At 42.1% G+C, this 13,341-nt stretch overlaps 1 protein-coding gene and 1 long non-coding RNA gene across 2 annotated transcripts in view; one reads left to right on the plus strand and one right to left on the minus strand.

Moving 5' to 3' along the window:
* Positions 1 to 13,341, minus strand: part of TECRL (trans-2,3-enoyl-CoA reductase like) — a 57,474-nt gene that overhangs the window by 35,692 nt on the left and 8,441 nt on the right. The window contains exon 2 of the mRNA XM_005418121.2: positions 8,164 to 8,215. Within this exon, the coding sequence (XP_005418178.1) occupies positions 8,164 to 8,215 (52 nt within the window). The remainder of the gene's footprint in view (positions 1 to 8,163; positions 8,216 to 13,341) is intronic.
* LOC115949524 overlaps positions 11,323 to 13,341 on the plus strand; it is a 9,148-nt gene continuing 7,129 nt past the window's right edge. The window contains exon 1 of the long non-coding RNA XR_004082969.1: positions 11,323 to 11,370. This is a non-coding gene — a long non-coding RNA (uncharacterized LOC115949524). The remainder of the gene's footprint in view (positions 11,371 to 13,341) is intronic.

The raw sequence follows: 13,341 nt of genomic DNA on the forward strand, positions 1-13,341 counted from the left end.
GCAGATATGTTCAAATCATTGCGATTGGGGACAATTTAGAAAGAGGCAAAATTCTGCTACATTATTTTTACTGTGAATCATTTGTTCACCTTCTTGTCTTTGATGCATTGCTTTCATTAACTTGAAACAGTTGCAAATACCAAATTTTGTTTGAAAGCTTTCTTATTTTGGTTGTTCTTAGGGTTTCTTTCCCACCATGCACAAATAAGAAAATAAAGACAGAAATGGGCTACAAATATGAGAGAGTGCTTGTATCTAAACAAACACAAAACAAGCCACTGTCACAGGGTGAGATCTTTCACATGAAGTCCTGAACAGCCCCCCTTTGCTCTTGTGCTCACCTGACCCTACCCCTGGAATTGCAGCTGCTTGTTATATTACAGCTCTTAGCCCCACAGAAGGGAAGGGCTGCAAAAGCACATCCAGGGAATCCATGAGGAAGAGAAGACCTGGGAGAAAGTCTGAACTTAGAAGCTGAAGCTGCTGCCTCTTCTCTAGCCTGTCTGGCAGAGATGACACCAGAGGACTTGTCATTTCTTTCTCTTGTTCTCACAGGTTTTTCAGGGAGGTAGGTTCCTCTCACTCTGGCAAGGAGATTCACTTCCTCTCCTGTTATCCAGCACCTGTTGGCTGTCTTTCACAAGAACTCCTGGGACATTTCATACACATCCATTCCAAGCAGCTCTTTGTAAAGGAAGCTGTTGGATCTTTCACTAAAGCCACGTGCCAGCTTAGGTGTTCTAAAGTGCAGGGACTTCTGTGAAAAACCTGATGTAGATTACTTCTATAGGGCCTCCTACTGTAATTTTTCAGTTGCACCATAGGCACTAATATAAGACACATTGTAAATAATAACAGACAATTCTGGTAAACAAATTTGGATGTTTTTCATCTAGATCTGTCAATTAAATCTACTGTAAAATCAAGAAAAGCAAATAATCTAGCTATGAAATTTCCTTCCCTTAATGAGGCATTTAAAGAGCATCTCACATTTGTTCTCCAATTGTTTACATAGGATGTCATTTGTGATGCATTGTTGGAGCCCTGTAAATCTCAGCTGGGAACAATATCCCAGAGAGCAGGGGAGACAGTTCTGCTTCAAGCTACATCTCAATAGATTTTCTGCCTTTTCTTTTATTATGTTACTCATCTGAAATGATATCTGTAATCCTGCTAATGAAATGCAATAACATCAGATGCAGCAGCTGTCAAAAAAAAAAGAGAAATAATGTGAATTTTCATTAAACTTCTTGATTTGATCTTCAGTTTTTCCATTGCTGATTATTGCTGGTTTTCTGAAGGTCATCTAATTTCTATAAGGCTTTAACGAATCCTGGCTTTTGTGTTTTAGACACCTTACTCCCTCTGGTTCAATAGGTCATTAAACATATATTTAAGTCATTCTTTGTCCCAAGTGTTTCTTATGGGATCACAGCCAAAAGAGACAAAAGATCCCAAGGTGGATGAAAGGCAGGTTAATTATTCTTATTTTATAGATGAGAAAATGAAGCTTAAAAGGAAGAAAGTGTCTAGCACACAACTCACCCCTGTCAATAGCATGACTCCTATTGGTCAAGTCTTAAATACCTAAGTCTTAAACATCACATTTATTTCATTGTTAATCAGGAGACTTCAAAAGTCCCAGGGGGTCTTCTGGCTTTTATGATTCTCTTTTGAAGACCAAAATGCTTTAAACATCTGTCTCTGAAAGTCTTGTTTAAAGTTCCCTGTGCCCTGCTTCTAAATCAGCTTGGTGAGCCAAACCTCCACCACAGTTTCTGAATTCAATAATAAAATATTTTTGCAACTGTGTACGTATTTCAGAAAGCAAAACATCATGGATATCTGATCAGATGCTTTTCAGACTGCTGCAGTATCTCTTTCTCCACAACTTATAATGAGATTCAAGTGCTCAGCAGAGAAATGAGCTGCAGATGCCTGGTCTGGTGCTCACTCTCACTGTTGTTATCTCAGCAGCCCAGCTAGAAATGTCCAAATGCAGAATATGGGCCTTAGCAGTGTCAAGAGACATGAGCTGGGCTTGAATGGGAGGCTTATGACCACAGCTCAGGATGCACAATAGTGTCTGTGAAGGGCACAGAACCTTCTGGAGGGCATATGCCATGGGCTCTATGCATTGTCTGTCCCTTTTGGAACAATTCTAGAATCATTTTCTCTGAAATTCCAGCACAGAATGGGGTGTGGGGTGTCTGATGCCTGAGTATAAGGTAAACCTTCATTCAGTCTGAAGATTAAAATCATGAGGTTAACTCAGTTTGGCTTCTCCTTTCTTTTAACAGTGTTAGGTCAATGATGCCATTCTCATTTCCTGACTGGCTGTTGCAAAGGAGTGAAAAAAATTCCCATTCAATTAAATTATTTTGACAACCAAGCCATCAATTCAGGTCACACGAATCTGTATCAGCAGACAGACTCCTGTATTTTGTGTAGAGAGATTTGCACAGATATGTCACAAATAAGCTGAGAGGAGGTCGTCCTCCTGATGCTTCTCCCTGCACAGGATAGAAATGAAGCTACTGGACAGGCTGGTTTTGTGACTAAAGCCCCATCCTGAGGCAAGAATTCTGATAGTGCTGCACAGGCAGGAAGCAATTTACTCATGAGTGAGATCTCTGATTGTGAGCTGGGAAGGAAGAGGGTAGCAACCAGTTTGAGTTTTGTGGCAGGAGCTGTTGCTCACTTTGTGCTTAGAGCTGGGAAGAAAAAAGTAAAGAATTCCAGAAGATACAAGCCTCACTGTGGCAGTAACAAGAAATTCGAGTTTCTAATAAACTGGGTTGTACTGACAGGCATAGAGAAGTGAAAAGATCTTAGAATTGTGTCATTTGAGGGATACTGAAATTCATCAGGAGCTGGCATCCTATTGATCTCTGCTGTGTGACTAAGACAAAAGAAAAATAAATTATAAATATAGGATGAAATAAATACCGTGTTTCCTCCTAATCTAGTAATTTCCATTTACAAAGTCAACAGAGATGAATGAGCAATTTACACTGATGAAATCACTGTCCTTCTTAGGGCCCATTTGTAATAACTGCCCATCCCCAGCCATTCACCTTCGTTGTGTGGCTTCCAGTTGAACTGTTATGAATGCAGAGAGGGAAAAATTTATGGAAAACAATAGCTGGATGTGACTGCCTACCCAATGTGCTCTGAGAATCCATACTGGGGACGTAATGCTGGGGCCTCTGAGCTCTGCAATCAGACACTGCGCAGCAGGATATTGTCTGTCCTTTGGAAAACTCCTTCATATATGGATTCTGGGCTAGTGTGAGCTACTTAGGACACAATCAGGGAGGAAGGAGTTTGAGATCTGATAAAAGCTATAGCCTTTGTAGCTGCCTTTCTGTCCAGGGAGTGCGTCCAGCTCAAGGCGACTCATGGTGGGATCAGATCATTGCCCTCTTTCAAACATTTTGGCTTTCTCAAAGCCTGATCTCCTAATATAGGACAGAAGAAAGATCCCTCTGGAAGGCTCTGTGCCCTAGATATAACTTATTTGGGTCTCTTTGGTTTGTGAAACACATGGCTGATTGACAGGCCAAGACTGTGAAGTCAACTTTGCTGAGCCATAAATAGCATAATTCAGCTTCTCTGAGTCCCCAGCAGATGTATTCATCAGGCACATGAGTCTCTCCAGGCATCAAAATTGACAGATTTCATTAACTTTCTGCAACCTGAGAATCCAGCTGTAATAGGCAGTGTGGAGGAATCAGAGGAAGTGCAGGTTCTCAGCAAGACTGTGTTATCAGACAGTCCTGATTATACAGAGCCAGTAGGCAAGGACTGGCTTAGCAGTCACTGCTCTCCCTGGTACTGCTCTTAATGACTAATCCCCACAGCATCCTCCCTCACCTCTCTGAGCCTTGCAGTTTAACATCACAGCCAGCCTCCAGAAGGGAATTACGTGGTGCAGTACAGCCATCCTTTCCAGCAACAGCTCTGCATCTCTCTCCTGTGTGTCAGCACAGGCCTGGCAAAATCCACTTATTTATGGTGCCCTTGCTATTGAAATCCTGCTACTAGGTGCACCTGACTGCTCAGGTCTCATGAAAACCAGAAAAGTTTCACATTGAGGGCATGAAAACCCTTAGCAGCATTTTTAGAAAGGAGGAAAGAAAGAGGACTTCCTCCACTAAAGAATTATTTTTACTACTTCTTGTGCCTTGACCTGTGCTCACAAAGCCTGCCTTGTGATTTTTAAGTAATGAGAGATTCTCCTCCTTGCTCTTCACCCTGTCAGCTCAACTTCCCCTGTTCTGTGTTTTGAAGATGTTTCAGGGTTCTAGGTGAACGAGGACCTGTTGATTTTAAAATGCTGAGCACTCCCTGAGCTGAACACCACTGATGGGTGATGGGATCTGCAGGGCTGCTGGTTCTCCTGTGGCTCCTGGGACACATGCAGGATGAGAGCAGTAGGTAAAACTCCTAACACACTGCCCTACTGTAAGGAGGAGGCTGAAAAAGAGATTGGTCCCCTCATGAAGAAGGATTTACACTTTTTCCTTGTCCTCTCTCTAGAGAAAAGCAACAGCGAATATTTCAGCAGCATTCCAGGGAACACGGCTCCCAGGGTCACTATAGAAATGCCTGTAAGGAGCAGTTATAAGATGGTATAGCAGGGTTCTAAAGTTTCATATTGTTCAGAAATTATGCTGTTTATTCTTGAGTGCCATCTACTGACAATTCCTGTCTTTATGATTTGCTTTCACTGATATTGCTTATTTTAAATGCCCTATATAACTTCTGTTAGCTTTGATGTTCCTTATTCCTTGAGCACTTTATTTCCCTCTGAGGACCAGGATGCCCTTGACAGGATGTTATCTCTTGGACTTCCCCTTTTCCTTCCACCCATCACCAGGCTTCCTCCTTTCCCTGCCTGCTCCTTCTGCCTAGAGGGCAATTTATGGCCTTCCCATGCTCACCCTTCTGGCTTCCAAATGTAGCTGCAGCTGTGCTGTCCCCCTTGAGCAGGAGGTTGCTATTATCAGTTTGTTACAGCACTGCTGAGATCTTATTTCCCCATTTCCTTTCAGTCCTTCCTCTTCTTTCAAGAGCTTCTTCAGCAACTTTCATGCAGTAACCTTGAAAATATTTAATGATCACTGACACCACTCTATTATATATTAGGTGTTCTAGGAGTATTTTATTTTAGTTATGTGATACTTGAATTAGCATTATTATTAGAGTTTTTCATTTTCTATCTGTAAGATTTCCTCCCCCAGCAGTCCAATACATTTTGCAAAGATAAAAATAAATTAAAGGTGAAAAGTTATTGCCAAGGACAAGAGCTCAGGAAGTTTAGCCTACAAGATATTTCTTTCTCCGTCGAAAAACATAATCTGTATAGATAAAGAAAATGCCAGGTAGCTAACTCGTTATAAGCAACTGAGAAAATGGGTCAAGAGACTTTTTTCTTACACACTCAGTTTTTGGCTTGGTTCCATCTCTGCCAGCTAGCCAAAGGAATGAGGAAAATTCTAGTGAAGTCTCCTAATGCATGGCACCGTGCCTCAGACAGCTCAGCACCATGGCCAGTGATACCCTGACACACAGCTGCCACTCATCCTCAGGCAGAAAATATCAAGCTGTAAAAGTGTAGACATTTCTCCACAACAGGCTTATACTGTGGAACTCCTTCCCAGAGGATTTTGCTGAGGTCAAAACTGTAAGTAGGTTTAAAAAGGATTAGACAGATCCATGGTGGGCAGGTGTGATGTTTGCTATTAAACGTGACAGCCTGGCTCTAACATCTGCTCCAGAAAGCCCCTGTGGAGCTGATGGCTGGAGGGGGCTGCGCAGGGAATCTGCTGTGCTGGGCTGACCCCAGTTGCTGCTGCCCATCCCTCCCATGGGCAGTGGCTACAGCAGCCAGGGGATGATTAAAAACAGCTTCAATCTGGACAAAGCCTTTGAATTCCCATGAAAATAGCACTTTGTCTTCAATGGTTACTCTCCACTGAGATCCCTGAATCTCCAGCAATAAAACTGGGATTGTCCCCCTGAGCTCAATGCACAAGGATCGGCCTTTGGGGGGTTCTTTCAGTAGAGACTGTTTTGCTGAAATGAGGGCTGAGTATTTCAGTATTTATTCCTGGACTTCTAAATCCATATTCTGCCTTTTGTGTAAACACACATCCAAACTAATATTTGACTAACTTAGAAACTGCTTATCAGTAAGATGGCAAGTGTCACTTGCATCCCATTTCTTTTATTTTAATGACTAACAGCTTGTGCTGCAATTCATAATTCAGTCTCTTTCCTCCTTTCTTGAATCAGGCAGCAAAACCTGATCAGTGACAGAGATGATTCTTGTGAAATTGCTGCACGGGGTTTCCTCTCACTGAAGGGCTGACAAGATACCAGCTGAGGAGAAAGCTTAATTGCATGGGTGATCAAAGGAGAATGTATGAAGCCAGGGACACTGGAAGGGGGTGTGCGTAGGAGAGTGTTTTAATGAGAGATTTTAGGGGAACATGTGAGTCTGGCACACACAAAATGACAGAAATGAATGCATGAGCCAGTACAAAATAGCATGCTAACCAAAGGCATCCACAGATCAGCTTCAGCCCCTTCTCAGCCCTTGCCTAAGAGAACTGCATTCTATTAGCTGTCATCCCACTAACTATACAAAGAGAAAAAAGTGAAGGTTTGATCTTTGCGACTGGGAAAGGAGGAGGAGGGGGCGGGAACCTCATGAGACAACAACATCCAGGCTGAACTGGAAAAGAGAGATCAAAGCAATGAGCTGAACTGAGAAGGGACACAGGACACTGATATGGTACTCCCGGGAATGGGATGAATTGACGTAAAAAAATGAGAATTTAAAAAGCATTGAAGGCACTTGCCAGCCCTTCCATGTGCTGTAACACACTGCACAGACAGAGGTTTGGTTCATGATGTATACAGTCCTTTCTTGTATGCTTACTGTCTTACTTTATACTCAGCTGCACTTACATCACTGGGGGCACTTGAGGAGTAAGATGCCTCTTAATATCAAAACAGGTGCCATTAAAATGGCTTATGCACAATCTCACATCATTTTAGCACAAATCCATTAAAAACCTCATTACAGTTATATTGGCATAAACCTCTGTGCCAGTGTTCTCCAACTGATTTAAACTGCATCAATATAAACCCAGTTTCAATTGATTTAAGAGATTCTAGGCAGAAATGCACTGCATTTGACAAACTAATGGGAGGACATACTCTTATTGAAATATTAAAACTTCTGCACTCGATCTTTTCATATTCAGCAGTGTGGCTTTTGAACTTTTGCCATTTTGTATTTTACAAGCCCTTACAGGGAGGGAAAATAAGTAACTTTAGAGCAGTCAGGTTAACAGCCTTTCACTTCATCAGCTGAACCCGTGTGCAACCACAGATGCCTTAAGCTTTAGTGTTTTATAAAATTATAAGGACACAGGAGAAGCATAATGCTTTTTCTACTTATCCTACTCTGAACTCAAGCATATTAGTGGCTGACAACCCCTTTTTTTTCCCTGTAAAAGGCATCTAGCCTTTAGTTGAACACACCCCTTTTTTGTAAAAATAATGAAAGCTCAGTATCTAAGATGCCACCCACTAGACCAGGTTGCTCAGTGCCCCATTCAACCTGGCCTTCAACCCTTCCAGGGACAGGACATCCACAGCTTCTCTGGGCAGCCTGTGCCAGAGCTTTGCCACCTTCACCATAAAGAATTTCTTCTCTATATCTAACCTAAATCCAGATGGTATTTAATCACTCTGAGCTCACATTCTCCACTACAGCAGCTTTCTGGTCCACATGGTCAGTTTATGGCCAGCTTGAAGCAGTCTGTTGTTACTGAAGTTTATCCAATATAACACTGGGAGAAGAAATGCAGTACTGGCCTTGAAATGACACCATGTAATGTTAAAAAGAAGATAAAAACTACTGCCCCTCATGTGCTGGCAGTGATAAATTATGCAGCTGTCTTCTTCCAGTCTCTCCCATCTGCAACAGCTACAATAGAACCTTAGTTCAAACACAATTCTTATTGAGCTCTGGAGCTGTCAGGCCAGTCTCAGGTTTTGTGTGAGATTCCTGAAAAATAAATTTGACAATTTCTCTGAGGAAAAGGCCTCTAACCATGTCTCCAGCCTGGTAACCATAGTACTTACATGCTTTGTGAAATTTGTGTTTCACATCAAGAACGGTAGATGCTGGAGGTACCTGGAAAAGAAAGCAAAAGGCATGCAGATTAATTCTTCTTTCTTCTTCACTTTGGAATCCCTTCTCCACCCCTCCAATGAAGAGATGCTTAGATTTGTCTCCAAGTCCTTCAGGCTAAAATGAAAAAAATCAGCAAATTTGTTTTCACAGGTTGGTATGTTATTAAGGATTGTCCAAATTTGAATTATACATCAGCTGGACCACCTCTGCTTCGTCAGTGGAGGGGTAAAATCACAAGGGTCAAGAGGGAAAGCTGTTGGCCCTGCTTGATGCAGTAATTGGCCCCTAGATCCAACCAATGGGAAAACTTGAAGGATTTAGCTTTAAAGTTAGGTTGAAGCATGCTGAGGTCCATGTCCTGGAGACAGAAAGGGTTCTCTGGAGGGGGCGGTAGCAAAAGTGGTAGGTTCTGTTCTTTCTGCCTGAAATGAGTTTGTTTCTGCATGCTTTTTGTTCATGAGCACTGAAACAATTCAGGTGTCACAGTTTTAGAGGGCAGTCTGGAGGATTTTTAGGCTCTATTTTACTATGTATATTGACTTCTTAATATACTTTGTACAAATTACCTGAGAGAAACATTTAGAATTTACTAGAGCAAAATACTTGGATTTGCCTTTTCTTTACAAGGAAAGGCAGTGGGACTCTTGAGGAAGTAGCATGTTGAGCTACTTATTAGTGGATTGTGACAATAACGATGCAAACAAATAAAGAACATAAGAAATTCTCCTAGTAGAGATCATTTAGCACCTTAACATAGACTGTTTTGTTGAAAAGACTGTTTGGAGAATTACTGATGCAACAAAATAAAATTGCTGACTCTAAAGCAACAAATCAGTGCAGAAAGAAAAGTTTACTCTTATGTAATTTGACACTCCACACAAATATACAGTGTATGTGCTTTTAGTACTTATGCATAACCCAACTTGCTTCCAGTAATATGAACAGGCAGAGAGCTCAATACAGATTTCAGTGATCTAAAGATGTAAAATGACACCTGTGCTAAAAGGTAGTGAAGTACAGATCTTTTCTAAGTTTTATCTTGAGTTTAGATGAGAACACTTTATTTTCCACAGTACAGAGGGTTTCACTGGGCATTTACAGAAACTGCTGTAAATGAAACTCCACTTAAACACTGACTTGTCTCTCTAATGTGGCTGCTAAGTAATGCCAACTCCACCCAAATCAAGGCCTAGGCTCCTTGAAACCAAGGATTATCCTTTTTCCCTGTCCCCAACACCCATGTTGTCCCAAACCATGCTGAACTGTACTAGACCAGGCAAGAGACACTGCCCTTGGGGACTCTTTTCTTCCTAGTCACAGGAAACAATAGAAGAAGCCATTTTATCTTTCTTAGTTTAAAAAGGAAAGAAAATATTTTATCTGTGTTTATTGCACTTGAGCCATGCAACACCCAGTAGAACAGCCCATCTCCCATAGTATCCGTGTATTTTTCCTGTCATGTGTGCAACATCTGAGGACTTGGGGGGGCTATGTTCTCAAAACCTCTAAAAATTGCTTTCTCACTCTTTGTAATCTCACACCTGTGAGGTCTGGAGCCCAGAATCCACCAGGTATGGTTGCAAGCTGTTAGCTGGCAACACCTATTCAGCATACAAGCCTGCAGACCAAAATCTGTCATGTGTCCTAGCACGGGGCAGATGTGCAGGCACTCAGGGCTGGCACTGCCAGCTGAAGGACAGGGATGTTTTTTCCAGTTTGATGGAGGATGAGCTGGCTTTCTAAATGCAGTATAAGCCACATTGCTGCAGGGCCTGCATCCCAACAGATCAGCACCTCACTGTGACGGGTTCTGGGATAGAGTAGCTAGGGCCAACCCATGCTCTGGAGAGCTAATCAACCCATTTAGGCAAAGAAAGTGAAGAACTGTAAGGCTTAGCATGCTTAAAGAGCAGTGCTTGCTCAAAACAGAGCCAGGTCTCCGTCTCCAGCTCTCCTGAGTATGTTTTGACTTCAGGGCAGAGCTGCCCTCAATCTGTTCAAAATGTCTAGCCGAGCCCTTGTTAGCAACTCTACCTTTACATTCCTCTCCCTTTTTTTCATCCTGAGACAATCAGTCCTTTCTCCCCCCCACAAATCCTGCTATGGCAGCAATGGAGTTCGCATCACCTAACTTCAGCTATTTAAAAAATGAATCCAAGCTCATGTTTTAGGTCCACTTGTGGAACCACCCACATGCCTCAGGTGTTTAGAAGCTGCCAAGAGCTTGCAGTGTCCTGCTGCAGCCCAGGAGCAGGTGAGTGTGCCCCTGGGGAGCGATGAGCAGCACCACACAGCACTCCCAGCTGGAAGGGCCGTGCCCTGTACATCCCTGAGCCAGGCAGAGCTCATTGGCAGGACACTGCTGTGCCTGGCCACATCCACGCTGCTTTAGGCCAGAGCTGCTTTAAGCCCTGCCAGCCTGTGGCCAGAGATGTGCTGGGCTGGTGAGTCACGGTTTGGTGGCTCCATGCAGCTCCTCGCAGGCTGTGGGGACCCTGGGAAGGCACAGAGTTCACATCCAGCCAGGAGGGCAGCAGGACACTTGTTTTATATGAGCCAGCTGCCTTCCAGAAGGACCCTTCCACTCGAGACAAACTACACAGGTCACCAGCTGAAGAATAACACAAATACTTTCCCTCTTCAGAATGGGCTGTGACACAGAAGAATCGCAGTGTCCTTTCCCGGGCAGAATAATGAGGTTATAGCCACAAAAGAATGAAATACATTTTTTTATGATCTTGATAATTCTGTGTCCTTTTCTAAAGACCTCATAAAACAGCCAGGGAAGTTATAGTTTCCAATATTGATCAAGGAGAAGATGGATGCTGAGACACCAGCTTACTGCTAAGACTGTCCTCTTCATAGACCATTAATTATCTTTTGTTCTTTTCATTGTACATCAATACAAGGCAAGGAGTTGTAAGGACTGGGAAAGCATCTGCTGTTATTACCCTTTGTGCTAACTGAATAAAACACCCTGGAATATTTCACTGTAATTATTAGTCTTACTCTCCTTTCATTCTTTTGAATCTTGTCTGGAAGTGTTATAATCCTTTCTTTCCTCTATTTCAGCACTTACAAATATGCAAAGGCAAAGCAGAGTGAGAGACCACCCTTATTTTGTTTAAAGCAGGATGGATTTCTGCTCTTATTTGGTATGTATCTTCTACAATCTGATGATCAAGCCAGCTTTTCCCTATAACTTCTTCACTTGTAGTCTAACACTGGATTTAAAGTGTAGTAAACTTTCCAGTAAGTGACTATCATGTGTAAGGTTCAAGATTACTTTCTTTTGAAAAAAGTGTTATGAATAAATGCATATTTTACAGCTATGGATTGCAGTCATTACACTTTTCATTCTGAAAAATATTATTTCAAAATGTCAAATCCTGATTTTCCTATACTTTCAGAGCCAGAAAACTTTTCCATTTGAAGCAAATGGAAGTAAACTTTTCATTTACAGGAATTCAAGAATTAAAGGACCTTCTGGGTCATCCATACCAGTTCTATTCTTCCTTCAGACATCAATGAACAAAGCAGCACATTTCTTTTTAAGATTTAAAATACCATGTTAGTATTTTATACTAGGACTGAAGGAAGAGCACTAAGTGGAAGCTGTTAAGGGAATTTAACACTGCCTTTTGTGAGTGCAAGGTAATCAGATAGTTATCCACTTTCATACCTCTTTCACATTTGTAAGTCAAGGAATTATGCCAAGTCTGGTGATCTGTATGTAATTGCATCACACAGTTCTTGCACTAAAGAATTATTGTAGGGGTCAGAGGTCAGCAGAATATCAATAAGAATTTGAGTAATACAATTTCAGCAAATAAATAATCTTTCATTCAGCATTTCTCCCTGAATACCTTTTTCTCTTTGTGACATGTCAGTACCACTGCACTGCTGAGTCTCCTACTTTGTAACAGGCATTTTCCATAATTGCAGAAATTCAGAAATTCTCCCACTCCAGTTGCTCATTAACCACTGCCCCATCTTCAGCCAGAGTAAATTTGTTCAAAAGGGTGACATCAGTTTATTGCAGCTGAGGATCTGGCTGCAAGACAGATAACAAGCTAATGGGAAAGCCAGGTAATTTCCAAATTCAGCACTCAACAAATACTTCATCATTACTGCTTTTGCACCCTGTCCTTCTTTTGGGACCATGCTGTATTATAAAAAACCAGCAGCATTCCACAGAAAGTTAATTAGAAAAACACCTGTTCTAGCTGATCTGTGTGTTTTGTGAATTTGACTTCTAGATCAGATTTGCTCTTTCTTATTATCAGTTGTTCAAAGTCAGAATTAAAAATTGGGCACTGTTTTGCTTTAACCTTTCCCAGAGTGTCCCGCACAGCTCTCTTGGTGAACCAGTGTGCTGGTCATGCCCAAGGAGATATAAATAAATGAGCTCACCATGGAAATGACGTAGAGGTACCTGCATAGAGACAAGTGCTGTCAGCAGCTACACAAAGGCTTTATCTAGAGCCCAGTATTTTACTCAGCAGGCTGCAGTGAAGTGGCTACCAAACAGCTGGCTCTGGCCTCAGCCCAGCCCTTCCAGAAGCAGGAGATATTCCAAATTACGGCTTGGGCTGCGGTGGTTTCCAGCACACGGACGTCAGCACAGGGCTGTCTCACTGAGCAATCTTCCAGATTATTTATTATCTGGTCACATGAACCTTGGCATATGAGATAATCTGACTGACTAATATTTCCAGTGATTATGGGCCAAATTAGCTAAGAATACACAGAGCCACATGCCTGCTGCGTGCAGTCATGTCAATTTACACCAGCCAAGTTTGTCTCTAAAGATGATTAATTGTTTTTGTGCTGCTAGCTGGGTATTTCTATTAAAAAAAAAATCCTCTCTCTTTGCAAGAAATTGCCTGAAAAAGTATCAGACACCAAAAAGAGCTTTTTCTCTCTCTGCTAAAGATAAGAGTGGAAGTAAAGAGAATGTGATTCATTAGCAGAGAGAACGTTTGCAGAATTCAACATGCACACCTATTTCTGAGCAAATCTGACAAGATTGGTACATCCCCATGCCCTGTGACCTTTCATTAAGGGGAGCTGAGTAAGGTTACTGTTCACCTCAGCAGAACCTGTCAGGAAGCCTCTGTCACAGA

This window comes from Geospiza fortis, unplaced genomic scaffold (assembly GCF_000277835.1).
Source record: "Geospiza fortis unplaced genomic scaffold, GeoFor_1.0 scaffold11, whole genome shotgun sequence".
NCBI lineage: Eukaryota > Metazoa > Chordata > Aves > Passeriformes > Thraupidae > Geospiza > Geospiza fortis.